At 62.2% G+C, this 24,922-nt stretch overlaps 3 protein-coding genes across 7 annotated transcripts; 1 reads left to right on the plus strand and 2 right to left on the minus strand.

The window, feature by feature from the left end:
- Positions 1-51: 51 nt before the first annotated feature.
- On the plus strand, positions 52-8,674 carry ZNF446 (zinc finger protein 446). 4 transcript variants are annotated; one of them, XM_065926999.1, is made up of 7 exons: positions 52-68; positions 1,297-1,664; positions 1,738-1,939; positions 2,212-2,342; positions 3,395-3,476; positions 3,598-3,696; positions 3,810-8,674. In XM_065926999.1, exons 2-7 carry the CDS (start codon positions 1,323-1,325, stop codon positions 4,193-4,195), a joined length of 1,242 nt encoding a protein of 413 aa, XP_065783071.1. In that variant the 5' UTR covers positions 52-68; positions 1,297-1,322; the 3' UTR covers positions 4,196-8,674. The 4 variants fall into 4 exon arrangements, with proteins under 4 accessions (XP_065783071.1, XP_065783072.1, XP_065783073.1 ...); XM_065927000.1 differs by lacking the exon at positions 52-68 and having other exon boundaries at positions 332-1,664; positions 3,601-3,696; XM_065927001.1 differs by lacking the exon at positions 52-68 and having other exon boundaries at positions 332-1,664; positions 2,248-2,342.
- A 366-nt stretch (positions 8,675-9,040) lies between these two features.
- Positions 9,041-18,981, minus strand: SLC27A5 (solute carrier family 27 member 5). Its single transcript, XM_065926982.1, has 10 exons — positions 17,451-18,981; positions 16,898-17,107; positions 16,415-16,573; positions 13,337-13,461; positions 12,097-12,291; positions 11,928-12,018; positions 11,161-11,359; positions 10,500-10,597; positions 10,269-10,399; positions 9,041-10,188 (listed from the first exon to the last, which is right to left on the minus strand). Exons 1-10 carry the CDS (start codon positions 18,136-18,138, stop codon positions 10,012-10,014), a joined length of 2,073 nt encoding a protein of 690 aa, XP_065783054.1. The 5' UTR covers positions 18,139-18,981; the 3' UTR covers positions 9,041-10,011.
- Positions 18,982-19,191: 210 nt separating this feature from the next.
- On the minus strand, positions 19,192-24,222 carry ZBTB45 (zinc finger and BTB domain containing 45). Of its 2 annotated transcripts, none has more exons than XM_065926989.1 (3): positions 23,815-24,106; positions 20,698-21,967; positions 19,192-20,143 (listed from the first exon to the last, which is right to left on the minus strand). In XM_065926989.1, exons 1-3 carry the CDS (start codon positions 24,013-24,015, stop codon positions 19,887-19,889), a joined length of 1,728 nt encoding a protein of 575 aa, XP_065783061.1. In that variant the 5' UTR covers positions 24,016-24,106; the 3' UTR covers positions 19,192-19,886. The 2 variants fall into 2 exon arrangements, with proteins under 2 accessions (XP_065783061.1, XP_065783062.1); XM_065926990.1 differs by lacking the exon at positions 23,815-24,106 and adding an exon at positions 24,143-24,222 and having other exon boundaries at positions 19,193-20,143.
- Positions 24,223-24,922: the final 700 nt, after the last annotated feature.

Genomic DNA, 24,922 nt, shown 5'->3' on the forward strand with positions numbered 1-24,922 from the left:
CGGCCAATAGGCACCGGCCTGATGTGCGCATGCGCAAGGTCCGGAGGTCCCGTCCATCTCTGCAGTGGGTGAGTCCTCCGGGGCGGGCGCAAAGGGAGAGCGGCTGCCGGGACGGGGCGGGAGCCCACCGAAGCCCGCGGCGCCGCAGATGCCGCTCGGAGGAACGGGGCGCCCCTCAGCCGTGCGAGGACTCCGAGAAAGTGCACCTGCTCCGAGGCCGCGCCTGTGCTCGCGTGCTGAAGCTCATGGGAAACGTAGTCCGACGGGAGGGGGCGGGGCCTCGGGGCAGACGCGTGATTGGCCAGGGCGATGTTGCCGGGGCAACGCGCGAGGGGCGGGCCGATGGGGCCAGCGGAAGGGCGGGGCCTTGGAGCAGACGCGTGATTGGCCAGGGCGATGTTGCCGGGGCAACGCGCGAGGGGCGAGCCGATGGGGGGGCCCGCGGAAGGGCGCGGGGCCCCTCATCGCAGGGACTCGTGGTGGCGGAGTGAGCGCCGGTAGGCGCGGCGCAGGGGCCCTCCCGCCGCCGCCCGAAGTGCGCGGGGCGCCCCTCCCCCGAGCCGTCGTCTGGCCCCTCCTGTCTGGGGCGCCGTCCCTTCCTCCCGGAGAACTCCCGTCTCCCCTTCGTCTGTGGAAGGCCAGCTGTGGGGGTCGGGCCCGGTTCAGCCTGTCAGACAGGCCCCCCATGTGGGCGCGTCTCCCTGCGGGCCCTCAGGGCCGGGACACGGTTGCCCGCGGAGCGCTCCACACAGCCCTAGGCTCTGTTTTGCTTGGCTTCCGCCTTTCACAAGTACGGTCCACACGGTGTGAGTCACGCACAGCTGTCCCGTATCAGCGAGTACGGTGTCTCGGGGTCCACGTCGGCCCCTGCCTCGGCCGAAGCGCAGGCCAGCCCCTCGGGGTGCCCTCTTGAGTCAACGTGACCCGGAGATGGAGGGGACGGGGCAGCCTGTTCTCACCCTGGCTCCCCCTCTTTCAGCTCCTCGGCTGACCCTGGAAGCCTGGGGTAATTCCCCTGGCCTTGCGTTCAGCATCATCTCCTAGCTGTTTCCTGGAAGCTCCATCCGACTCCAGGTGGTTCACAAGGCTTCCTTTTGCTCTTAGTTCCAGCTCTTGTGACCTCTCCTTCCACGAAACTTTCTCCAGTTTAGCTTCGAGCATCCCCACACCAGGGCCCTCTCTGCCCAGACATCAGCACCACCACCGCCACCACCCCCGGGCTGGGGCTGTCTGCGCGCAGCTGCCTCACCTTGACTGTGGCTGTGTGGCTGGCAGCCTGACCCCTCTTTCCTGCAGGTGGCTCCAAGGAGATTCCCCACACAATGCCATCCCCACTGGGTCCCCCGAGTCTGCCCTCTCTGGACCCTGAGGCCACCCCAGAGGATCCCGAGACGGCACGCCAGCACTTCCGGGGCTTCTGCTACCAAGAGGTGGCCGGTCCCCGGGCGGCCCTGGCCCGGCTGCAGTTTCTGTGCCGCCAGTGGCTGCGGCCCGAGGCGCACTCCAAGGAGCAGATACTGGACCTGCTGGTGCTGGAGCAGTTCCTGGGGGCTCTGCCCCCCGAGATCCAGGCCTGGGTGCGAGGCCAGCAGCCAGGCAGCCCTGAGGAGGCCGTTGTCCTGGTCGAAGACCTGCAGCGTGACCCTGGGCAGCTGCTGGGCTGGGTGAGTGTGGTGGTGGTGGCTTCTCTGAGGGACAGAGTAAAACTGGTGCCCCAATGACCTTCCCCCACCTCAGATTACAGCACATGTCCTGCAGCAAGCTGTGCTCCCAGCCACGAAGAAGACAGAGGAGTTGGTTGGGGGTGTCCACCCCTCAGGGACAGTGGAGCTCCTCAGGGTAGCCTCTGGGGAGGCGCCAAAGGATGCCCAGATGGAGGGCAATGCCCAGCTCAGCTGCAGTGTGAAGGAGGAGCCTGATGGCTACGTGCAGGAGACAGGTGAGGTGCGGGTGCACCAGGGCTGGGGCCCCTTGAGAGTGCAAGGGGGGAGTCCAGGAGAGGCTGTGTGGAGACTGGGGGCTCCTGGAGCGGGTCTGGCGTCCCCAGCTGGGAGGCAGGCCCCACGAGGACTGGGTCCCCTGGAGGCTGGAGGGAAGGGCTGGCTGCCTGCCTGCTGTGTGCCTGGCACACAAAGAGCACGCCTTCCTGCTGCCAGAGGAGGGCCCAGGCTACGGCACCAACGCCAGCTCCTTGCCTGCCCTGGCTCGCAGGAGCAGCCCCTGACCCCTGCCTGCCTGGCTTCCTAGCATCCTCCAGCCCCCCACCTCCAGCCCAGTCCTGCAAGGAGCATGTCGAACAACAGGAACCGACTTCTGCACCCTTCCAGCCACCCCGGCTTCAGGTGAGCAGCTCCCGGTTGGCGAGTGCAGCCCCGCTGCAGGAAGAGGGTGTCCTCAGGGGCTGCTCTCTGTCCTGCCAGTTGTCCAGGCTCCTTGGCCAGTGCTTCTTGTCCTTATTGCTGCCCCAAAGTGGAGTTGGTATCAGGGTACCCCTGGCAGGGTCTGGGGGACAGAACAGTGCTTGGAAAGAATTCTGGTTTCAGGGAACTGGGAACCTGGTTTAGAGTGATGGGAACTGGCAGAGGTGGGCTTCGCACTTACAGATGTGAGACGGAGGTTGGCAGGAGTCCTGAGCCAGCACCCGGTGTGAACCCTCGTGTGCTTGTGCGGAAGGGCCAGGGTCCCCAGTGTGGCAGAAAAGCCTGAGTGCCAGCCAGCAGTCCGGCCTCCCTTGCACACCCAAGGTCAGGGTGGAGACACTTTTGCCAGGAAATGGCCCGGGGCCTTCCTCCAAGGCCAGTCAGCCCTCAGCTGCAGCCAGCTGGGCGTGGAAGGCCCTGTCACCTGGACGGCTTGGGTCCTGAGTGCAGGCATCAGGGTCTTGTCCTTTCCCAGTGACACTGTTCCTAACCCGCTCTGCACTGAGAAGCTCCCAGCCGCATCCTGAAAGCCCGGGTGCTTCAGCAACAGTTGGCCCGGCTGTGTCTGGAGGTGCGAGGCAATGCCTGCCCTCTGACGCCCCAGTCTCCCTGCAAGTTTGCTGAGGCTCTGGGCGCTTCCCCTGAGGATCTCTGTTACTCTTGAAACCAGAAGCAGGGGAGAGGTGGTTGGGGTCCCTGCCATCCCCTAGCCTTTTGCTCCATGCAGCACACGCAGTCCCAGGGCCATCCAGGGGTCCTCAGCTTCCTTCTGCATGGCCAGAACCTGGGGTGGGGCAGCTGAGGGTGACTGGTGAGCCAAGAGGCAGCTCCCTTCCCAGGCCTGTATCCGCAGCACTTGTTCCCATCTCTTAGGTAACCTGCCGCCCGTCAGGGGACCAGCAAGGCTCTGGCCGGGATCGGCCTGGTGGGTGCAGAGTAGACAGTTCTGTGGGTGATGGGTTGTGTCCCTGCAGGAGTGGGGGCTCCTGGAGCCGTCCCAGAAGGAGCTGTACTGGGACGCGATGCTGGAGAAGTACGGCTCGGTGGTCTCCCTGGGTGAGGCCCCCTCTCCTCCTCTTGGCCCTTGGGCGCACCTTGTCTCCCAGCGCTTCCCAAGGCCGCCCCCCCCGCCCCTCATTCGTGCGAACCCCTCACCTGATGGGCCCCCCACCTCAAGCAGGCTTGCCGCACCCCCTGCCTGAGTCGCGTGAGAAGTCACAGCCGGAGGCCTTGAGCACGGGATCCAGATCCGAGGGGCGGAGAAACCTCCGACCGGGTGAGTGGCCTCTCGAGCAGGGGCGGGGTGGAGGATGGGGGCGGGCGGGGCGCCCAGGCGCCGCGGCTGGACAGCGCTGGGTCCCCAGGTGAGCTGGCCTCCTCCGCTCCCAGGAGATGAGAGCGAGGGCCGGCCCGGCGGCCCCGAGGCCCCGCCGCCGCCGCCGCCGCAGCCGCAGAGAAGCAAGCCCTACACGTGCGCTCAGTGTGGCGGCGCCTTCGACTGGAAGTCAGTGTTCGTCATCCACCGTCGTGCGCACGCCAGCGGCCCAGGCACCGAGAAGCCGCCGGCCGGCCCGCCCCCGCGCGCGCTCCCGGGCCCGCGCGGCTACGCCTGCGAGGAGTGCGGCCACAGTTTCAGCTGGAAGTCCCAGCTGGTCATCCACCGCAAGGGCCACGCCAGCCAGCGGCGCCACCTCTGCGCTGACTGCGGCCACAGCTTCGACTGGAAGTCCCAGCTGGTCATCCACCGCAAGAGCCACCGGCCCGAGGCCCCGTGAGCGCGGGAAGGGCGGCCTCCCTGTCCAGGCGCCGGCGTGGCCTGGAGACCTGGAGGCTGCCCAGGACCCTGGAGCAGGTCAGAGTCCCAGGGGGCCCCCTGCCCACCTCAGTCTGCCGCCGGAGCTAATGCTCCCTGTCTCCTGCCTCCCCTACCCCAGCTTTCTGAGAGGCCTGGCTGGGCTCCAGGCTTCCGCCAGCCCAGTGCCGCCAGGGGACTTGCAAGCTCCCACCGGTGACCTCGTGCAGGCTCCCCCGACCTCTGGGACCACTTGGCTTGGTGACCAGGCCCTCCCGCTCCTCCTGCAGAAGCTGGGCCCGTGGTCTGAGTGTGGACGGGCCAGGAAGCCCAGGAAAGCATGGCCAGCTTCTGTCTGCAGCCAGCTGCAAAGCTGAAGTTTATCCACTGTGCGTTTTCGAGCTTTAACAGATTCCAGTTTTAAACTGGACAAGTTTCTGCAGAAGAATCGTGATGTCTGGTCTCTGCTGATCGGATCAGAGCACCTGCCCTCCCGCCCAGCCCCTGGAGCTGCTGAGCAGCCGGCCCCTGAGCCGGGCCAGCGTCCAGCCTGCGCGCTCCTTGGCTGCACACCCCATTGCTGGCATTGTTGTCCCTGCCTGAGTGGATGTGAAGGGAACTTCTCTCCGAGGATTTCTGGACAAGGATGGGCTCCAAGAACAGATGTCACTTAGGCCTGCAGGCCAGCGGCTCAGGGCTGTGACCCACAGCTTTCACAGTGGGCCACCCCTGGTGGCCCATCTGGGTCCTGGGCATCGTTCAGGTCTTGGCTAGTGTCCTGTGGTACTTTCCTACTGCTGCGATGGCTTGACACAACACGTGTATCCTCTTGGGACTCTGGATTGGGTCTCCCTGGGCCTAATCACGGTGTCAGCAGGGCTGGTTCCTCCTGAAGTCTCTAAGGGGGAATCCACTGTAAGGGTTTTTCTGGCTTGTAGAGGCTGCTGCGCCCCTTGGTCTGTGGCCCTTCGCTACATCGGCAGCGCTCGCCGTGGATAGTGAGGTCCCATACTGCCTCCTCCTTGTAAGGCCCTTGGGGCTGCATCCAGAGTCTCTGGTAACCATGGTCATCCTCGTCTCAGGGTTACACGTCTTCCACGTCCATCCAACTTCCTGCTCGCATCTGCGCAAGCCCTTTGCGTGTGAGGTGACATTCATGGATCCAGGGGTTAGGACGTGGACGTCTTGGCGGCTGTTACTTGGTGCACTTCAGTCTCCATTCTGCTCTAAAAAGAGCACTTCATGGGAGGTGATTTCAGGGAAACACATGCACCCAAGGATTGAGCCCCCCGCAGCCTCGGGCACAAGCAGGGGTCGCAGGAGGGTGTTGAGTGCTGCAGTAACCATCCTTACTGGGCAAGGTGGGGGACACATGGATGGGGTTGGGGGAGCTTCCTGCAGCCTGAAACTGGGAGGGAGAAGCCTTCACCCCGGGGACCCACCTCCTCCATGTCCAGTCTTCTGGGACCTTTGAGCGGCTGACCATACTCAGGCCCGGGGAAGAACGGCCAGGCTGGAGGTGGAACTGGGCACCAGTGATCTCGTTGCTGCATCCAAGCTTGTGCTGCTCGCTGCATGACAGGCAGGTGAATCGAGAGCCTGAGTGGTTAGGGCAAGGATAGCGCCTGTATTCAACAAGCCAGCGAACTGAGACAATAGAGCCTTGTGCCCCAGAGAACCATCCTGTCTTGAGTTAAAATCCAGGCTGCTCTTACACTGAAAGGGGAGGAAGTCAAGTCAAACATTTCCTGGTTCAGAGGAGATGTGTTCATTTCCTCCTCCCTGTAGACACTCATAGGTGCGTGTGGTCAGGAGGTCTCCTGTGAGCTAAAGGAAGGAATTTTAGCTTAAATGCTCACTACCTTTGAGGCAGGGCTCCCAGAGGTGGGCTATTATGTATAATTTAAGCTTAGAGGCAGCATTCCTCTAGTGACTGACTCAGGTGACAGAATTCAAAGGTTCTTCCTCATTATAACACAGTCTGGCTGGCAGCCAGTGGTGAGGTCTGTGCTGGGGTCACAGAGGAAGGTGCCAGGCCAGGGCCCAGCCACACAGATGGTGAGGGGCGGGTGGGGGTGGGCGGGCAGCCTTCTTGGGAGATTTTTCATATTTAAAAGTAGTTTCTGTTCACTTAGAAAAGTCTGAAATATACCTGAGGACAAAGAAGCTCACGAAAGTGGTCGCGGATGCCACTGTTTTTCTCGGTGTTCACACAGGGGTGGGGTTTTACAGCCGGTTAAGTCCCTGCATGTTTACAGCCGGGAAGCCCTGCTCTTCCCGCCCACCTCCATGTTACTAAAAATGTGTCGTGTCATGATTCCTGGGTGGAGACTCCACTTCCTGGGTTTCCACCAGGCCCCGACAGTCCCCCCCGCAGCTCCCGGTGCCGTGAGGACACCTGAGCAGACTCTGCGGGCAGCCTGTGTGTTTCCTCAAAACAGGCTCCTGCAGAGTGGGGGTGGCGCGTGTTCCCGAGCGTGGGATTTCTGTTCTTGTTTTTTCCTTTTCTTCTTGTTTTAAGAGCTAGATCATTGTTCTGAGGTCAGGAGGCGGGCAGTCTCATTGCGCTGAAGTCCAGGTCCTGCTTCCCTTCTCTGATCTCTGGGGGAACCGTTGCTACTTTTCTGCCCTAGAGGTGGCCTGCGTGCCGCGCCCACCGCCCTTCCGCAAGCCTTCTAGGCTGGCAGTGGCCACTCGGCGCTCGCGGGGGCTTGCCCGAGCTCTCCTCTGCCCTCCTTTTCCACCTCTTACGGACCCTCGTGATGACGCTGGGCCTACCTGCATCATCCTGAACAGTCCCCCGTCTGAGGGTCAGCTGGTGGGGTAAGGGGTTTTTAAATTCTCCGCGGACTCATCAGCGTCTTCCAGACACGTGGGCCCCGCCCGCCTTCCCTCGGGATGGAAGGGCACCCAGCTGCAGAGACTCCAGAACGCCGTGGACTCGCTTTTCCAACCCTCCTTTTCCATCCTGCAGGCAGAGCTCAGGAGCCCTGTGTCTCCAGGAACAGCAGGCAGGCTCTGCCCCACCCACGTGCTCGGGTGTGTGGCGTCTCCCGAGGGAGCGGTGTGTGTGTCGCCCTGTTGTCGCGGCCTCACGCATGACGGAGTCACATCTGTCACCGTCTTCATGGGCTTTAGACCACTTGTCCCAGACAGCTCCACAGCACGGTCACCCTGCCTCTTGCCGTTGTAACTGGGCCAAGCCTCCTTGGCCAGCCTCCCGGGCACTCTGCACCCCAGCATCACCTGGGCTGCTTCTGGGCTGAGACCGTGGGCGGCGTCTTCCCACCTGGTCCCAGCCGCTCGCCCCCCACCCCTTCTCATCTGGTCCTCGAGGCCACCGAGAGCCTCCATCCTCAGCTGGTCCTCTCTCCAGCCCCGTCTCCTTCCTTGGCCTTTGCTCCCAAGCTAAATCTGCTGGAGGTGACCCAGTGGTTGGCAGAGCAGAAATCTGTCGCGAGTCTGTCTGACGTTCGCTCCAGTGGGTGTAGGAGGGAGGCTAAAAGTAAGGCCTGATTCTGGTGCCTCCTAACACCTGAAACCAGGAGCGCCTCAAAGGGCAGTTAGCAAAGCCCCTTCCCCCGCCCTCCATGCTGCTCCTGGTAAGAGCCCTGAGTCAAACAGCTCCCCTCAAGTGACTAATTCCCCCCAAGCCGGCAGCCACCCCAGTAAGCCAGTCACACCCTCAGCAGGAGTCAGGGACCCCCAGCCTCTCTCGACTACTAAGCCTGCCTCGCCCTGGTCCCGCAGGCACGCCACCCTGTGTAGTGGGAGGTGCTCTCCTCCCCCGGCTGAGATCACCTCCATGTGTTGTGTGTGCGCGGCTATCTCGATAGCCTTAGGGCTGGTTGAACAGGAGATGGTTACCCCAGGAGCAGGCTGCTCACCACGGGTGTCACGGCACTTGATGAAGACGCTCCATAGCCAGGTAGAGTACCGCACCCCAAAGCTGCCGAGCAAGGGTGGGGCAGGCGGGGAGAGCGGGGCAGGGAGAGCAGGGCGCTGGCCTGGGGCACAACTTTGAAGGGACGCCACAAACTCAGCCAGCAAGGTAGGTAAAGGCTTAATATTCTAAAAAATAAAAATGCACACGTTGTAAAACATTAAATTGCAATGTAGAGATTTCTTAGCAGCTTTATGGAGACCCTGTGCCATGCAATTCACTCCTTGCCGGTATACAATGCAGTGGTTTTTAGCGTATTCACAGAGCTGTGCCTTCGTCGTCACAGGTTTAGAACTTTTTCTCACATTATCCAAAGCGCACACCCCTGTTGGCAGTCCCCCAAGTCCTCCTCCCCTGCCCCTGCAATCACTGGTCTCTCTTCTGTCTCTGTGGATCTATCACAGCTGTTCTTTTTTTTGCTGCTGCTATTTAATAATAGACCATTTACACATTTAGCACATTTGGTTTATCCATTCCTAAGTTGTCTGGACACTGGGTGGTTTGCAGGTTTGGGGACTGGGAATAATGCAGCTATGAACATTCATATGCAAGAGTTGGTGTGGACATATGTCTTTATCTCAGGTATAAGATAACTGTGATAATTGACCTTATGCTAACTCCACATGTAACCTTGAGATGACTTTTTTTTCTGTTTTGCGCTGGGTCTTTGTTATGGTGCGTGAGTTTCTCTCTAGTTGTGGCACCTGGGCTCAGTAGTCATGGTATGCGTGTTGCCCCCAAGGCACGTGGTGTGGGATCTTAGATCTCCAACTAGGGATCAAACCCCTGTCCCCTGCATTGGCAGGTGGATTCCTTACCACTGAGCCACCAGGGAAGCCCTCCATCTTTTTTTTTTTTTTAATATCCACAAACATCTGTTGAGGTGGACACGATCCTCAGTCCCATTTTACAATGAAGGAAACCAGTGCTTGAGAGGCAAGTGGTTCTAGGCATTGCCCAGGCCACCCAGCCTGGAAGTGGCCAGCTGTCAATCCATGCTGCAGGCTCGGGGACCCACAGACCCAGGTTCCTGTCCAGCACGAGCCCCCCTCTCCCCATGTGGCTCTCTGGGTTCCCAGCACACGCTCTTCTTTCAAGAGGAAATGCAGTGACAGCCTCAGCAGCCAGGGCCCCTTAAACAGGGCCTCGCCGGGGGTGGGGTGGGGGGGTGGGGGGGGTGGTGTGGCCACAGCTTAACCCCACTTGCAGCACGGCACGTGCCTGAGAAGTGGGCGTATCGGTTGGCAGGGGCAGTTTGGCACAGGAGCCCAGGAGAGTTGGAGAGCAGAGTCCAGGACAAGACATGGCAGGAGCAGCTGAGCACAGCAGGGCTGTTACCAGCACCACTGCCCGTGCTGACGTCAGCCGGCCTGCGGCTCCCGCAGTGCCCTGAAGGTGCTTCCGGCCCCAAGACACCACGACCTCCGTTCTCCAGAAACCTTGCCTCTGGCCCTTGTCAGATTGCCCCTCACAGCACTTCTCCCCACACCCTCCAGACCACGTCCTCGTCTGCAGCCCAGCCCAGCCCCGACAGAGGCCACAGGCAGACTCGGTGTGTTGTCGCCTCCTGGAGTGGCTGCAGTGGGCCGCTGGTTCCAGCCACTCCCCTGGCCTTGTCCAGACAGGCCTGCCCCTCTGGGGGGATCCCGCACCTCTGGCTTGTTCCCCATCCACACAGACATCCGTGTACACATCCGGGTTTATTCTCGCTCTGCAGCGGGCCAGGGTCACCCCAGCTTGTGAAGCTGGGGATAAGGCCAGGCTCGTCGGGTCTGGGGAGTGGGTGAGGGGACAAGCGGAGGCGGGGACCAGCGTTGGATGAAGCGCCTTCGGATGTCCTGTGAGCTGATGGGAGGTCAGAGTCTCCAGGCTCCCTCACACACTGCCCGGTATATGTCTGGAGTCAGGGGCCGGAAGGCTCGGGCCTGGTTGTCCAGCACGAACAGCGGGTCAGCGACGACGCTCACGTTGAAGCCCTCGCGCACCAACCGGGACTTCACCAGTTTGAACGTGCCTGTGATCTCCAAGGCGTCCTGCGGGGGGAGAGACTGTAAGGTCGACTGCAGCCGCCCTGCCGGGCCCCCCACCCACCCCTCCCGCCACCGGAGCTCACCTGGATTCGAATGAAATGGGGAGCAGCGTAGGCCGGGAGCGAAGTGCGCACGTGCTGGTACAGCTGCTGCCCGTCGAAGGCCTGGCCGGGCACAAGCTGCACGGCGGCCATGCCCACTTTGCCCTCACACCCTGCGGAGCACGTACACGAGCTGTCCTCTCCCGGGTTCCGGCAGCTCCCCACCTGCAACAAGCCCCCACCCCGCCCACACGGCTGCGCACCCCTCCGCACCTGGCACAGGCACCCCGTACACGTTCACCTCCTGCAAGAAGTCCACGGCTGACAGCGCGCCCTCCACCTCCCGCGTGGACACGTTCTCACCCTTCCACCTGTGGGGTTGGAGCGGGTGCCTGGGACCAGGGCGCGAGAAAGGAGGCTCTGCCCCTGACCAAGCGCCGCCTCCTGGCCCCTAGGCCCCGGCCAGTCCTGTCATGAATATGTATGAAGGGACCAGCCCCTGCAAAGGGTAGGCCCCGCCTCCTGGCTGTAAGTCCCGCCCCCCGGAAAGGGTAGGCCCCGCCTCCTCCCCAAGTCCCGCCCCTGACCACCCGGGGTAGGAGGGGCCCTGCCTCCTGACCACCGAGCCCCACCTCCTGGACATTAGGCCCGCCTCCCCTGGGTAGGAGAGGCCCCTCCTCCTTCCCTTAAGCCCCGCCCCCTCCGGAATCTATAAGCCCCGCCTCCTGTCCATTAGGCCCGCCTCCCCTGGGCAGGAGAAGCCCCGCCTTCTCCCACAAGCCCCACTCCTTTCCGATTCCATGGTCCCGCCTCTGGAAAGGGGGGGCCCCGCCTCCTGGTCATTAGGCCCGCCCCCCCAGGAGAGGCCCCGCCTTCTTCCCCAAGCCCCGCCCCCCCCAATCCACACGTCCTGCCCTGAGGAGCCCCGCGGTACCGGAAGGTGTCCCCGAGGCGGTCGCGGAAGTAGAGGAAGCCTTCGTGGTCCATGGCCAGCACGTCCCCGGTGTTGTAGTAAAGGTCGTTTGGGCGCCGCACGTTCTTCACCAGCTTCTTTTCTGACAGCTCCCGGGGCCCGCGGTAGCCCAGGAAAGGTTGGTGACGCAACACCTGGGTCAGCAGGAGTCCTGCCTCCCCTGGGGTAGGAGCGGGAGTCGGGCATTAGTTGTGGCTGAGCGCGTCAGGAGCCCCCAGGCCGCGGCCCGGACTCCGCCAGAGAAGAGAAAGATCCAGAAACGGATCCAGAGACAGAGACAGGAAATGAAGGTGGTATCAGAGAGTCCCCTCAGAAGAGGAAAAGGCCAACAAGGATGGACAAGGGAGAGACACAAATGGTGATGGGAAGAGAGATTCCGCTGTGACCTTGCTAGGCCCCAGGAGAGAAGACCCTCAGAGAAAGTTCAGGACAGGAGCTTGATGCCTGGGAGGATGGGACTTCCACAGAAAGCTCAAGCTAACACCTCAGATGGACACCCAGAGATGCAGCAGAGCCAGAGGTTGAAGCAGAGGAGCTGGGCAGAGCCGACCAGCTGAGAGGGAGGTCCCAGACCGTGGGCAGACAGACCAGGGATGCAGGGCCTGGCCGAGGACTGCAGGCGCCAGCAGCGGGCGTCAGCCACCTCAGAGACTTTTGGTGGCTGTTCCAGCCATGGAGAAGCCCGCTTCCCCACTTCGCACACCTGGGGAGGTTCCCCAGCCCCGTACCTGGCCTCGCAGGGATGCAGAGGCCCTGACTGTCCCTCAGAGGCTCCTCTGTCTCCAAGCTGTACTGCACCAGCTCGAAGGGGGACAGCATCTATAGACGGTGGGAGGCGTCAGCAGAGGTCTGGTGGGCTCGGCCCCAGTCAGGGCCCCATCACGCCCAGCAACTCACTCGGAGGAAGCAGCTGGTCTTGCCCTGGGCCCCACAGCGCCCGGGATAGTTGATGAAGCCGACGTTGCCCTCGGTGGAGCCATACATCTCCCAGATCCGAATGGGGCCGAAGCGCTGCTGGAAGGTCTCCCACACTTCTCCCCGGAGTCCATTGCCAATCGCCAGGCGGACTTTATGTGTCTGGTCCTCTGGCCGCTGCAGGGACACCCCAAGAAGGGTGAGGAGGGGCTGCCCTTGGGTGTGCCCAGGAGCCCTTACCCAGGAGAGCTATCCTGGGAGGTGACGGGGACCTGTATCTAGGGGATCTGAGTTCTTAACTTTAGAGTAGTTACCTGGAGTCTGTACCTGGAGAGAGTTACTTGCAGGACTTACCTGCGGAGGATACCTGGAAACCTTACCTGGAGGAATACGTAGGGGTGGCCAGAGGCCTCCTATAGGGTCTGACCTAAGGGAGACCTCTGGGGTCTTATATAGGGGTGGTTATCTGAAGCTTTTACCTGGGGGCGTTTACTGGAGGCCTTAGCAGGAGGAGTTACTTGGGGGGCCTTTACCTGAAGGTAACCTGGGGGACTGACTTGAAGCTTCATCTTGAGGAGTTATCCAGGGGCCTTACTTGGGTTAGTTACCAGGAATGTTTTCCTGAGTGGTTACCTGGATATTTTATTTGGAGGGACGTTAGGGCTCCCCTGGTGGCTCAGATGGTAAAGAGTTGGCCTGCAATGCAGGAGACTACAGTTCAATCCCTGGGTTGGGAAGACCCCCTGGAGAAGGAAATGGCCACCCACTCCACTATTCTTGCCTGGGTATTCCATGGACAGAGGAGCCTGGTGGGCTACAGTCCATGGGGTCGCAAAGAGTCGGGCTCAACTGAGGAACTAACACATACTCCTTGAGAGAGTCACCTGGGGTCCATGTGTCATTGATCCATAGGATGAGACCTGCTCAGGTCTAGTGACTTTATCCCGAGCCAAGCCTGCTCTCCGTACTTTACATGTTTGATTCTTGCTGCACTCCTGTGAGGTATTATTCTGTTTCCCCAAAGAGGACACTGAGGCTGAGAGAGGTGAAGTCACCGCCCGCCCTACCCCCACCCCCAAGATAGCACAGCTGATCCTCAAAGCAGCCGTGATGGGAAACCTTCACGTGGGACCCCCTGTCCCGAGGGCCACTGTGTGAGTCCTGGCCCAAATCTCCCTGAGACCCTCACTGAGATGACTCGGGGGCGCTCTGCGCATCTCACCTGGGGTGTGTTGCACAGGTACCGCAGGATCTCACCCACGTACTGGATCACAGTCACACCATGCTGCCGACAGTCGTCCCAGAAGCCAGAGGCAGAGAACTTGGGGGCCAGGACACAGGTCACCCCTAGAAGGGAGGAGAGGAAGGGGTTTCAGGTCAGGCCTCTGAGGTGCCATGAGAAGGTGCTCTGACCACCTGGCTGTGGTCCCTGAAGCCAAGGATGGCATCACACTCATCTTTGTCACTGACCCAACCAGGACTGCCCCCACGAGAAGAGCACAGCTCGACCTGAGTCCAAATCCTGTCTTCAGAATGTGTGGAAAGCTTGGTGCCTGGTACAAAGCGAGCCCTGCTGAATGAGGGCTGTGAGCCCTCATTCGTGATTGTGATAAATGTCTAAGGAATGCCTGTCTAGCTGGGCAAATGGATAGGAGCTAGAAGGATGGATGGGTGATGGGGGGCTGGGTTGCTGGATGGATATATGGATGTTTTGAAGGATAGACATGTGGATCAGTACATCTTAGGGGCCACTACAGGCACTCCATGGAGAAGGACATGGCAACCCACTCCAGTATTCTTGCCTGGAGAATCCCATGGACAGAGGAGCGTGGTGGGCTAGTCCATGGGGTCGCAAAGAGTCAGATATGACTGAAGCGACTTAGCACTCATAGTCACTCCAGGAATGTGCTCCCTTTTTTTCTGATCCCCTCCTCTGCAGCTGGCCCTGTGGATGGCACTCTCCCTACCTCAGCCCTAATCCTCAGAAAACCCCGCAAGATAATATCATCAGCCCTGCACCCAGAGGGACGACTGCTCCTGTGCTTGGGAAGGGAGCAGGTGTGGGTCTTCTTTGAAGCTGTATTTTGACAGAGGTGAAGTATAATGTCCTCTCTGTGAAAATGGATGCTGGGTCCTTGAAAGCATCAGCTCTGTTGGCAACCCCAACTGAAATGCCTGGATTCTGGAAAGGGCTTCAAGAGCTGCTAAGACCAGGGGGGAGGTTGATAAGGATTTTTCCAATGAAAACGTCCCAATTCTTCTTAGCCTAAGATGGGATCCCAGTTTTAAGAAGTCTCTGGTGTGACAATTTAGGAAGCATATGCACGTCACCAAAGTTATTTCCAAGAATAATTAAACTGAATCTAAAAACATCACGGGGATTCCTCCCTGGTGGTCCAGTGGTTAAGAATTCACCTTACAGTGCAGCGGACATGAGTTCAATCCGTGGTTGGGGCTCCCACCTGCCACAGAGCAACTAAGACTGCGGGCTGCAAGAGTCCAGGCACCACATCAAAGGCCCCACAGGACACAACTCAGACCCACTACAGCCAGATCAATAAAGACTGTTTTATTTTTATTTATTTATAATATATTTATTTATTTTTGGCTTCAACGGGTCTTAGCTGTGGCTTAGCACTGGGGCTCTAGTTGCAGCGCATAGGCTCAGATGCCCCGAAGCATGTGGGATCTTAGTTCCCTGACCAGGGATTGAACCCGAGTCCCCTGCATTGAAGGGCAGATTGTCAACCACTGGACCACCAAGGAAGTCCCTAAAGACTGTTTTAAAATAAGTGAAAACACTATGACAGCCTGGAGTGGGATGGGGTGGGGGTGGGAGGGAGGTTCAGGAGGGATGGGAGACATGTACACCTGTGGCTGATCCATGTTGATGTATGGCAGAAACCAACAGAATATTGTAAAGCAATTATACTTCAGTTAAAAAACAAAAAAGTGAGTCTCTTGTAAAGAGCAAAAAAAAAGTAAAAATAAAACAGGGACTTCCTGGTGGTCTAGTGGCTAAGACTGTATGCTCCTGGTGCAGGCACCCCGGTTTCATCCTTGGTCAGGGAACTGGGTCCTGCATGCCACAACTAAGACCTGGTGTGGCCAAAGAAATAAAAGCTGTTTTAAAAATAAATGAAAACATCTCTAGAAGGACTATCTAGTTTTGACAGGGATGTGGGAGGGAGAGGAACAGAGACCAAGCAAACAAGTACAAAGAACACTTGAATTATAAAATGGAAATAATCTAAATACAAAAAAAAAGAAAGAAAAAGAACACTTGAATTGCAAAGACAGTAAGATAATCGGGGTGATTTTTTAAAAATATATTTAATCATTATTTGGCTGCCCTGGGTCTTGGTTGCAGCCTGCGGGCTCTAGCTTCCTGGCCAGAGATCAAACCCGTGGCCCTGCACTGGGAGCACACAGGCTTAGACACTGGACTAAGAGGGAACTCCTGGGAAATTTTTAACATGAAGTGAGCATCAGATAGTTTCCAGGAGTTACTGTTAATTTTTCAGGCAGGTGTGATAATCAGAGTGGTCACAGGTGTTTTAAGTTCTTACATGTTAGAGATACATACGGCAATATTTACAGAGAAAGATAGTATCTAGAATCTGCTTCAAAATAATCCTGAAAGAAGGGAGTTCCTATGAAATAAAATTGGCAACATGTTAACAATTCTTAAGGCTGGGTGAGGATTTCAGAGACTTCATCAAACTATCTGCTCTGCTTTCCTGTAGGTTTGAAATGTCCCATGATTTTAAGATTTTTGAAGAAATAATGAGAGTAAAAAGTGAGAGTAAAGGGGAGGTGATACACAAAACACAGAAGAGCAAAATGCTGCTAGTGGCTGAGGCTGGGTGGTGAGCACCTGAGGATTCATGTAGAAAACTTTAGAAATTTTGATATTTCAATATTTTCCATGTTAAAACTTCAGAAACGGCAACAATGGCAATGAAACCGATCAGGTGGTCTGTTCACTGAATTCATGGCCAGGTGTCTAGGGAGACAACCGGAAGGAAGGCTTGCTGCCGGTTCGCTCACTGGCTCCACCTGGGACCCTGACTGCCAGGAATGCCCGACACCCACAGCAGCGCTGCCGGCTTCCCGCACAGCCACAGCCACGAAGGGCTCCCCAGGTGTCCAGCCCTCTGCCCAGGTGGCCCTGGGCTTCGTGGTCCCTTGTCACAGAAGGGAGCCTGGGGTTCTCAGTAACCTATGGGGCTTGTCACCCTGACATTCAGGCTGTGAGTCCTGTGGATTCAGGGGGGACCTCAAAGAAAGAAAGGCTTACCAAGGTCCAGGCAACTGAGGACTCCAAGGACAAGCCCCATGGTGTGGTACAGAGGCAGGACTGTGTAGACCACGTCATCGGCTGTGACCCCACACAGCGTCAGCATCCCTGCTACCTGCAGCACCCGCTCGTAGGTGAGGATGGCGGGCTTGGGGAGCCCTGGGGAGAAGAGGGGAGAGGGGGTAGGGCAGGTCCGCAAGCTCAGGGGTTTGAGGCTCTGGAAAGATGGCCAGCGTGGGTGGGTTTTCATCTGTGTTCAGCGGATTAATTCCAAAGGTCAAGGTTTCAGCGGCTGTTTACCGGCCAGAGGCAGGGTTCTGGCACCGACCATTCAAATAACACTGACTGTCAACGTCGGGGCCAGGGGTCACAATTCAGGGGCAAGGAGGGTTTCAGAAGCCAAGTTTGAGGGCACAAATCAGGCTTGAGGTCAGTTCAGCAGGAGAGTTCAGAGGTCGGGCCTGGACGTCGGGGCGCGCTCACCGGTGGTTCCCGAGGTGTAGATGAACAGGGCTGGGCTTCGGAGCTTGATGTCCGCCCGCCAGTCGGCGGGCACGGGGTCTGAGGGGGCGGCGGCCAGGGCGGCGCCCAGGGCCCCCACCCCGGGCGTGGGGGAGCTGCGGCCCAGGTAGAGGCAGTGGACCTTTTCCGCCTGCAGCTGGGGCAGGACCTCCTCCAGGTTCGCCCGGAGCTCTAGGAGAGGGGTCAGAGGAGGCTTCAGGGGGTGGGGTGGGGGGGCATCCCGCGGTGGGAGGGGCGAGACGTGCCGAGGCTCCCCTGCGGCGGCGATGCACACCGACCTTACCTGTAACGGATATTGGGGTGCGAAACGCCCGCACGGTGGGGGGAAAAAAAAAAACAACTCTGGTACCCTCAGCATTTCTGTCCAGCAACTGGATTTGGGTCCTAAGAGTCAGCGGGTTGTGGGCTGTTCTAAGAGCCAGCCCCCACTGGGACCCCCCTGGACAGCAGTACTCCACCTCCCTCTCCCTTCCGCTGCGCAACCCCTCCGACCCCCTTGTCCAGGGGTTCTCACCTGGGTCCACCACCAGCACCCGGGCCCCGGAGCTCAGCACCGCGTGCACCAGTGGCGGCCCGCGGCCGTGAGGGTTGATCCAGACCACCGGGCAGCCCAGCTTGGCCAGCCCCAGCCACAGGCTCAGGGCGGGGAGCGTCTGTGAGGGCAGCACCAGCAGGGCTGTGGGCTCCCGGGCGCGCAGGCCTGCGGTGCTGGCCAGCTCGGCCTTCAGGGCCCAGGCCGCCTGGCAGGCCCTGGTGTCCAGCTCCCGGAAGGTAACCGCGCGGCCCCCCGGCCCGGTGCACACTAGGATCGTGCGGCCTGGCTGGGCCCGCGCGTGCCGCTCAAAGGCATCCACGAAGGTATCCGGCGGTCGGCGCCGCAAGCGCACCCAGGTGCGGAGGCCCAGTCGGAGCATCCGGAAGGTGTAGGCCAGGTCGGCCGGCAGCCAGCGGAGCCCCGGCGGCGGCCGTGCGGGCAGCAGGGTTAGTAGTAGGGCCGTGGCCGCCAGGCTCAGCCAGTGCGGCGTCCAGGGACCCAGCCAGGGCCCTGCCAGCAAGGCCAGGCCCAGCAGCGCGCCGCAGGCGGGGTCGCCCAGGAGCCAGCGCAGGGCCGGGGCCGCTGCCGCCACCCATGGCGACTGCCCCAGGCCCCACAGCAGCAGCAGCAACAACAAGGAGAAGGCCAGTCGCCTCCAGAGCCCCATGGCACCTGCTCCTAACTCCGGGAAATGTCCAGGAGTGCCCACCTCCGCCCGCGACCCGCCCCTGCGCCGTGACTCATGGACTGTTGACCGCGGTGCGGGCCCCAGGACTCCGCCCTCCCGCCTTCCTAAGTGTTTGTTTGGCTCTGCCTGCTCTTCTGCGTGTCGCCGGACCCTCTGCCTCCGTTCCTGCCACTGGGTGCCAGTCTCTTGGGAAACCTGCAAACAGTCCTCTGAACTTCCAGCGAGGCATGATAGCAAGGCAGCTCAGGCGCCAGCAGGCCTCCCGGGAGGTTACCGGTGCACCGACCTAACTCCCGACTGCACGGGAGCTGGGTGGGGGCCAGGGACATAGCAGGTGCTCAGTAAGCCCTGAACGTCGCAGGCCTGAGTTCAAACCCGGTCCTGACCCCACTACCCAGGTGCCCCGCTCTGACTCTGGTGTACCCCTGGCATCAGTGGGGACCAGGCTCAGGGTTCAGGAGGCTGAACTTTGCCTGGAATGTGGGTGTGGCGGGAAAGCCTCAGGGGGGAGTGCGGAAACGAGCCTAGGATCCCGACGTGGGCCCGCAGGCCACACCCCACGCACACACCCCTGACCCCGGCTCGGGATACTTTGCAGGCGGTGCCCGGGCCTTGCGCCAGCGATGTGAAGGAGGCCGGCGAGGAGGAGCCTCGAGCTGACCCTGGCTGGCATCTTCAGTAACCCGGGTGGGCAGCCCGAGGGGCCGGCCGCTGGTGTGTGTGCCGCCCCCAGCCCAGTCCGGCACTCGCGACCCTGCAGGCCAGGACAGTAATTCTGGGGCTCAGGCCCCCGCCTATTAGTAGCCTGGCCCCCAAGATCCTCTGTCCCCCAAAGTGAGTAGTTCAACCATCAAGGCCATCAGGACGCGGGAGGGGAAGCCTGAAGGCCAGAGCATCTGCCCGGAAGATCTCGGGGGAGGGGCCTCGAAATCTGCATCTTGGGCGGGGTGGGGCGGGGGTGTTTCGGCTTCCAGATCCTCATCAGAGGGGGCTGTTTCCCCGCCTCCACAGGAGAGGGGGCTCTAGGGAGCCAGGCGTCTCCTATCAGAGAACACGAGACGGCAAAGCGGGCCATCCTGCCGCGCGCCGCTCAAGGGAGCGCTGCCCAGCGGAGCGCTGCCCAGGCGCACTGCACCCCAGCACGCACGACGGTCACAGCCGGAGAGGCACACATGGGCCGGGGCTCGCGCTGCTGGGCTTGGACCCCACGGCCCACAGTCCTTTATTACAGAGCAGGGCTCTCAAGGCCGGGCCTCAGTCCGTGGCGACGCCCTAGACGCCAGATGAGGGAGGGGTGGCTCGGGTCGGGGCGCTGGGGACCTCGTAGCCTGGCACAGGGTCGGAGGAGCAGCCCCCACCTCACTCCCTGGAGCGGTGGGGGGGGGGTCGCGGCGTGAACTGGAGTCGGAGCCGTGAATCCTGGGCCCGTGGCCATAGCCGAGCCCTAGGTCAGCCTGGAGATGATCCAGTTCTCGGAGGCGGTGGAGTCCCTGACCCCTCCCAGCCGGACGCCACTTGGAGGGCCGAGTACGCAGGAGGGGAGGAACGAAGCAGGCGGGGCTGCGGAGCAGGGCGGGCAGGAGCAGGGCCTGCGCTCGGGGACAGCGCGGGCCGGCGGCGGGAAAGCGGCCAAGAGGCCGAGACAGGTGTGACGTGGGCGGTGGACGCGGCCGCCAGCGGAGCGGCGAGGCCAAGCCCACGGGGCGCGGCCAGGCCTCAGGCCCGCGTCAGGGCGCAGGGTGCGCGGCCAGGTGGCGCTCCAGCAGCGCGCGGTGCGAGAACACCTTGCCGCAGGCGGGGCAGGGCGCGCGCTCAGGCCGGTGGGTGCGCATGTGCACGTTCAACGAGCTTTTCTGCGTGAAGCGCTTGGCGCAGACGGCGCACTGGAAGGCGCGCACGCCCGTGTGCGTGACCATGTGTTTGAGCAGGTAGTCACGCAGCGAGAAGGATCTCCAGCACACGGCACACTGGTGGGGCTTCTCCCCTGCGGGCGACAGGGCGGGAAGCGCGCTCAGGTCAGCTGGGAAGGGGCTTTGGGGCGCCGTGCCGGACCGCGACTCCCCTCCTCACCCAGACGTGCCATTAACCCGGAATCCCCCAACCCGGCAGGGACGCCCCTCTCCCAGACCCTAACGGTGACACCAGGGTCACTACCTGTCAGTGACTCACGACTCCAACAGGTAGCCTCCTAGCAGGGAAGGCCGCAGGTGGGGCTGACCACTCGGGTGGGGACGAGACCTCCCCCCTCAAACTTCCTGGTGCCAGGCCCAGGGCCGGGCTGCCCCTCCTCCATCCCTGCCGCGCCCAGAGAGCCTCTGAACTCTGGTCACTGGCCGCCGTTCAGGGCCAGCGGCCTCACACTGGGAAAGACCCAAGTATATGTGCCCCTCCCTGCTGGCCGGTACAGAATCCCCGGGGTTACAGAGCAGGCCGCCCCACCACCCGAATCCGAGAGGGGAACCAGGCTGTGCTGACCCTTGGGTCATCGACAGCTCACGAAAGGCCAAGCGAGGGGCCCAGAGACCCACCCCGGCTCACCCGAGTGGATGAACATGTGCTTGGTGTAGTTTTTCCGAGAGCTGAACGTCTTGTGGCAGTGGCTGCACTCGTAGGCGGGAGGCTCGGCACCCGGGGCGCGCGCGGGAGTGGTCGAGGGGGCCGCGGCCGCTGGGGCCGGGGCCTCCCCTAGAGGCGCGCTGGGAGCTGCGTCCGGCTGCAGCGCTGGGTAGAAGGCGGGCGGGGGTGCGGGGGCCGCTCCCGAGGCCGCAGGAGGGGGTTGCGCCGGCGGCCCGGGGGCTCCCAGGTGGAAGGGGAAAAGCGCCACGGGCGGCCCGGGGGTCTTCACGCCAGGTGGGCGGGGCCCCGACAGGACGCAGTCGGGAGGGGCAGGGGTCTCGGCCGGACAGCCTTCGGGGGCGCCCTGATCGCCCTCTTGCCAGGCGGAGACGTAGCCGTCGGGGAACACGTCCTCGGCGGCCGAGGTCCCCCGGAGGAAGTTCCTGCCGGGCCCGCTGTAATCTGAGAGGCCGGCGGGCACGGGCGGCTCCTCCCGCGTGCCGTCCGCCGCGGCGGGCAGGAAGCCCGTGGCGCAGTCGGGGAAGGCGGGGGGCGCCTGGCCCTCCCCGGGGCCTCCTCCCTCGCCGTCCTCGCCGTCGGTCTCGTCGTCGGCCTCGTCGTCGTCGTCGCCGTCGTCCGCGGCCGCGGTCAGCGCGGGGTCGGCGGCCGCGCCCTCCGCCTTGGCGGGTGCGGGGGGCGCGGGCAGCTGCAGGCGCGCCGGCTGGCGCTGCTTGCGCGGGTGCGCGGCGCCGGGGGGGCCCGGGGGCCTCGCCGCCAGCAGGTGCCGCAGGCGGTGGCGCAACTGCGCGGGCGCCAGCGGCGGCGGCACGGGCGCGGGTGGGGGCGCGGGGGCGCCCGGCGCGGGAGCGCGGGCGCGGGCGATGATCTGCGTGCACTCGTCTATGACCGTCTGGATGCGCAGCACCGACGCGGCGGTGAGCACCTGCAGCGCCTCGCCCTGCGCCACCACCAGCGAGCCGCTGTAGAGGAACTCGACGAGCTGGCGCACCGTCTGCGCGGGCACCACCGGCGGCACGCGGATCTCCGAGTGGCCAAGCAGAAGCTTGTCCTGGAAGAAGGGTGAGCCGGCGGCCAGCACGCACCGGTGGGCGCGCAGCGAGGCCTCTCGGATGCGGACCGTCACGTCGCAGAAGTGCCCGCCCAGCCGCTGCCCGTTGAGGGTCTCGAGCAGGGACCGCGAGAAGTTCTGCAGGTGGATGTGGTGCACCGCCTCCGCCGCCGCCGCCGCCATCTGCGCGGGACGGGCGGTGTGAGCGGGGGCCCTCCCCTCGTTCTGCATCGGATGGGGCGGTGAGGGGGTCAGCCATCCCTTCAGCGGGCCGAGGGGCCGCACACCCCCAGGCCTCAGGAGCCCCAGCCCTCTCCAGTGCCCCTGGCCCCTCCAAGTCCTGGTTCCCGAACCAGCAGGACTCCCCTCCCCGCCTCCAGGACTTATGTGGCCGCCCCCTCCCCCGACCCGCAGCCTCCAGCGCACCGCCGGGCGAGGGCTGGGGACAGCAGAGCTTTGCGGCCCTCCCGGTCGTGCTCACTGCCAGAGTGGGGAGACCCAGGGCTCGCCTCCCCTATTTTGCCCGACCGACCCCCTCTTCCCCTAACTCCCATCCATGGCCTCCCCCACCTTCTCCTCCAATAGGGTGAAGAGGGCAGGGGCCCCTATATAGAACACTCCCTCCCCACCCTGCCAGTTAAGACTCCCACCACTAAGGACTTCTTTTTCACCTCCCCTTGGCAGGGCCCTCAACCTTGGCGCATCCAAGACCCTTGCAAACCCAGACCCAGAGGTCTGCTGCCTCAGAACCTGGTTATATCGAGTGTATGCGCAGGTCTTCAATGGGGTGGGGCTGGCATGAATGGCCTGTGGGCCTAAGGGTGCTGATAGTCACAGAGAGTTGAGAGGAGGTTGGGCATTAGGCTGGCAGGTTTCCTGAGTGCACACTAAGTGGCTTCAGTCGTGTCTGCCTCTGCAACCCCATGGACTGCAGCCCACCGGGCTCCTCTATCCATGGGAAGATTCTCCAGGCAAGAATACTGGAGTGGGTTGCCATGTCCTCCAGGGGATCTTTCCAGTCCAGGGATGAAACTTGGGTCTCTTATGTCTCCTGTATTGGCAGGCAGGTTCTTTACCACTAGCGCCACCTGGGAAGCCTGGCAGGTGCTGCCGGAAGGGAGGAAAATACATGGTCTCTGGCTGAGGGGAGCACGTCTAGTGGGAGACATGTCTTGCAGCCTGTGCTTCCTGGAATCTTGATGCGACCTATGGGGTACCCATGGGACCCAGGGTGTGGGTGTGGCATTGAGAGGGGCCTGTGGACTGCCCAGGTCTGTGTGATTGGTTGGGTGCATGTGGAGTAGCAGAGACCTCAGGTTTAGCATGGGTGAGCAATATGGACACTTCTTGTCCAACTACAGCCTGGAAATCCCAGCACTGCCCACCCTCAGGCACCTAAAAGGGGAAGCGATTCCCAGGGATCTCTGGGAATCTGAGAAGCTCAGCTACTTCACTGTCAAACAGGCAGCATGCTTGCTGGGCCTCAGTTTCCCCTTTATCAAACGGATGAGAAACCCTGAGACGGGCCCACTCTACCCCAGTCTGGTTCAGGTGAGGCCTCGAAATCCTCTGAGCCTGCTGGGGTCTCACACTCACCCCCTCTGGCTCCTTAACGTCCAAATCGACTTTCCTTTGCTGTGGGCCGTTCATACTCCGTATCTGACCCCTCGGACCACTTTGCATGACTCCACCAGGCTCCCCCACCTCCCGGTCTATTCCCCACCCGACAGCCAGAGGGAGCCTGTTGAGATCTATTAAGAACAGATCGGGACCCTCCTTAGCTCTGGGGTCTCCACGACAATTCCTTACTCAGGCCAAGTCTTCACGTGCCGTTACCTCTGCCGCAAGCACCCTGCACAGGCTTTATACGCCCGCACCTAAAGGACTTTCAGCCTGTGCCCGGGCGACGCGGGCAAAAGCCCGCGCCCCAGTCCGTGGGGACTGGCCCTTCCTTTTCCGCCCCGCGCCCCGGCAGGCTCCGGTCTCTGCAGGTGCAGCGGAGTCTCGGGCGCCTCGGAACAAAGGCCCACCTTGAGCCGCGGCTCCCAGGCATCCTCGCTGCCGCCCCTTGACCCACGCCGTGCCCTCTGCTCCGAGCACCCTCTCGAGTTCCCTGCGCCATGCCTCGCGCCCCCTCGACTCCTGCACCCCGTTCTCCGATCGGCTCCGGCTGCGCCCGCCCCGGCCCAGGCCCAGCCGGGTTCCCGCCTCCGCGCCCCGGCCCGCGACATGCCCCCGTCCTGCAGCGCCCCCTCACGTCTGCGGCGAGCGCGCCGAGCCCAGCGCGGGCGCCCCTCCCTTGGCACGCCCCGGCCTCCCCACGGGCCCTGCTGCAGGGGGATGCTCGCCTGACCCCACCTCCGGCTCCTCCTCAGGCACCAGGCCGGGCGGTGGCCGCCTCCAGCTCACCACCTCCGAGGCCGCACTTCCGGGCCGCGACGCCGGCGGAACCGAAGTCCGCAGCTGCCGCGCCGCGGCGAACCATTCGGTCAGAGCACGTTTCCGGCGTTTCCATGGAGACTAGTCGCCGCCGCCAGGTCGCACTTCCGGCCAAAGTCGCAGGGGGCCGGGGCAATCACGCAGCTTCGCCCTAGCGACGGGGCGGGGGCGGGACCTGCGCTGTCGATCCGTAGGCCACGCCCCTCGCATGTGGGCTGGGCGGGAGAAGGTGTGGCGGGGTGAGGGTGGGAGGGCGGTGGACTCCCTAGCCCGGGGCGGGTCCCGGCGGGTCGAAACCCCTCAGGTAGATGAGGACAGCCCAGGCGTCCACCTGTGTGGGTCTAGCGGCTGCGAGTGGAATGTGGGAGCAGACGGCCACCTCCTTGCCCTGGCCCAGGGAGAAGGTGAGGCACCGGACTAGATGCCTCTACAGCAGGCGCGCCTGCCCCAGGGAGGGGTGTGAGGAGGGAATGTTCAGAGTGCTTTCAGCAGGCCGCACTCCGCGCCAACGCTCAGAAAATAAAGGTGGTAGAGGCGGTGAGATGGGTCTTGCGTCTACCTGGGAGGTGGTGAGCAGCCAGACTCCAAAGAGGCACTTTAGAGCCCAGAGTGTGTGGGAAGAACTGTCCCGGCAGAGGAACAGCCTGGACCTCCAAGGACCTTGAGTTGGGCCTGGCTGTCGAGGGCCCCGGGGGAGCC

The sequence above is a fragment of the Muntiacus reevesi genome, chromosome 2, assembly GCF_963930625.1.
Source record: "Muntiacus reevesi chromosome 2, mMunRee1.1, whole genome shotgun sequence".
NCBI lineage: Eukaryota > Metazoa > Chordata > Mammalia > Artiodactyla > Cervidae > Muntiacus > Muntiacus reevesi.

Bases quoted from the DNA above. Each gene is read 5' to 3' on its own strand.
- ZBTB45 (XM_065926989.1), bottom strand. From the start codon at position 24,015: ATGTCGCGGGCCGGGGCGCGGAGGCGGGAACCCGGCTGGGCCTGGGCC. The intron at 21,968-23,814 runs GTGGGCCTTTGT...CGTCCCGCGCAG, and splicing joins CCTGGGAGCCGCGGCTCAAG to ATGGCGGCGGCGGCGGCGGA. The intron at 20,144-20,697 runs GTGAGCCGGGGT...TGTCGCCCGCAG, and splicing joins GCACATGTTCATCCACTCGG to GGGAGAAGCCCCACCAGTGT.
- SLC27A5 (XM_065926982.1), bottom strand. From the start codon at position 18,138: ATGGGGCTCTGGAGGCGACTGGCCTTCTCCTTGTTGTTGCTGCTGCTG. The intron at 17,108-17,450 runs GTGAGAACCCCT...CCCCTCTCCTAG, and splicing joins GGTGCTGGTGGTGGACCCAG to AGCTCCGGGCGAACCTGGAG. The intron at 10,598-11,160 runs GTACCGCGGGGC...CCAACCCCACAG, and splicing joins CGCCTCGGGGACACCTTCCG to GTGGAAGGGTGAGAACGTGT.
- ZNF446 (XM_065926999.1), top strand. From the start codon at position 1,323: ATGCCATCCCCACTGGGTCCCCCGAGTCTGCCCTCTCTGGACCCTGAG. The intron at 1,665-1,737 runs GTGAGTGTGGTG...CCCCCACCTCAG, and splicing joins CTGGGCAGCTGCTGGGCTGG to ATTACAGCACATGTCCTGCA. The intron at 2,343-3,394 runs GTGAGCAGCTCC...GTGTCCCTGCAG, and splicing joins TCCAGCCACCCCGGCTTCAG to GAGTGGGGGCTCCTGGAGCC.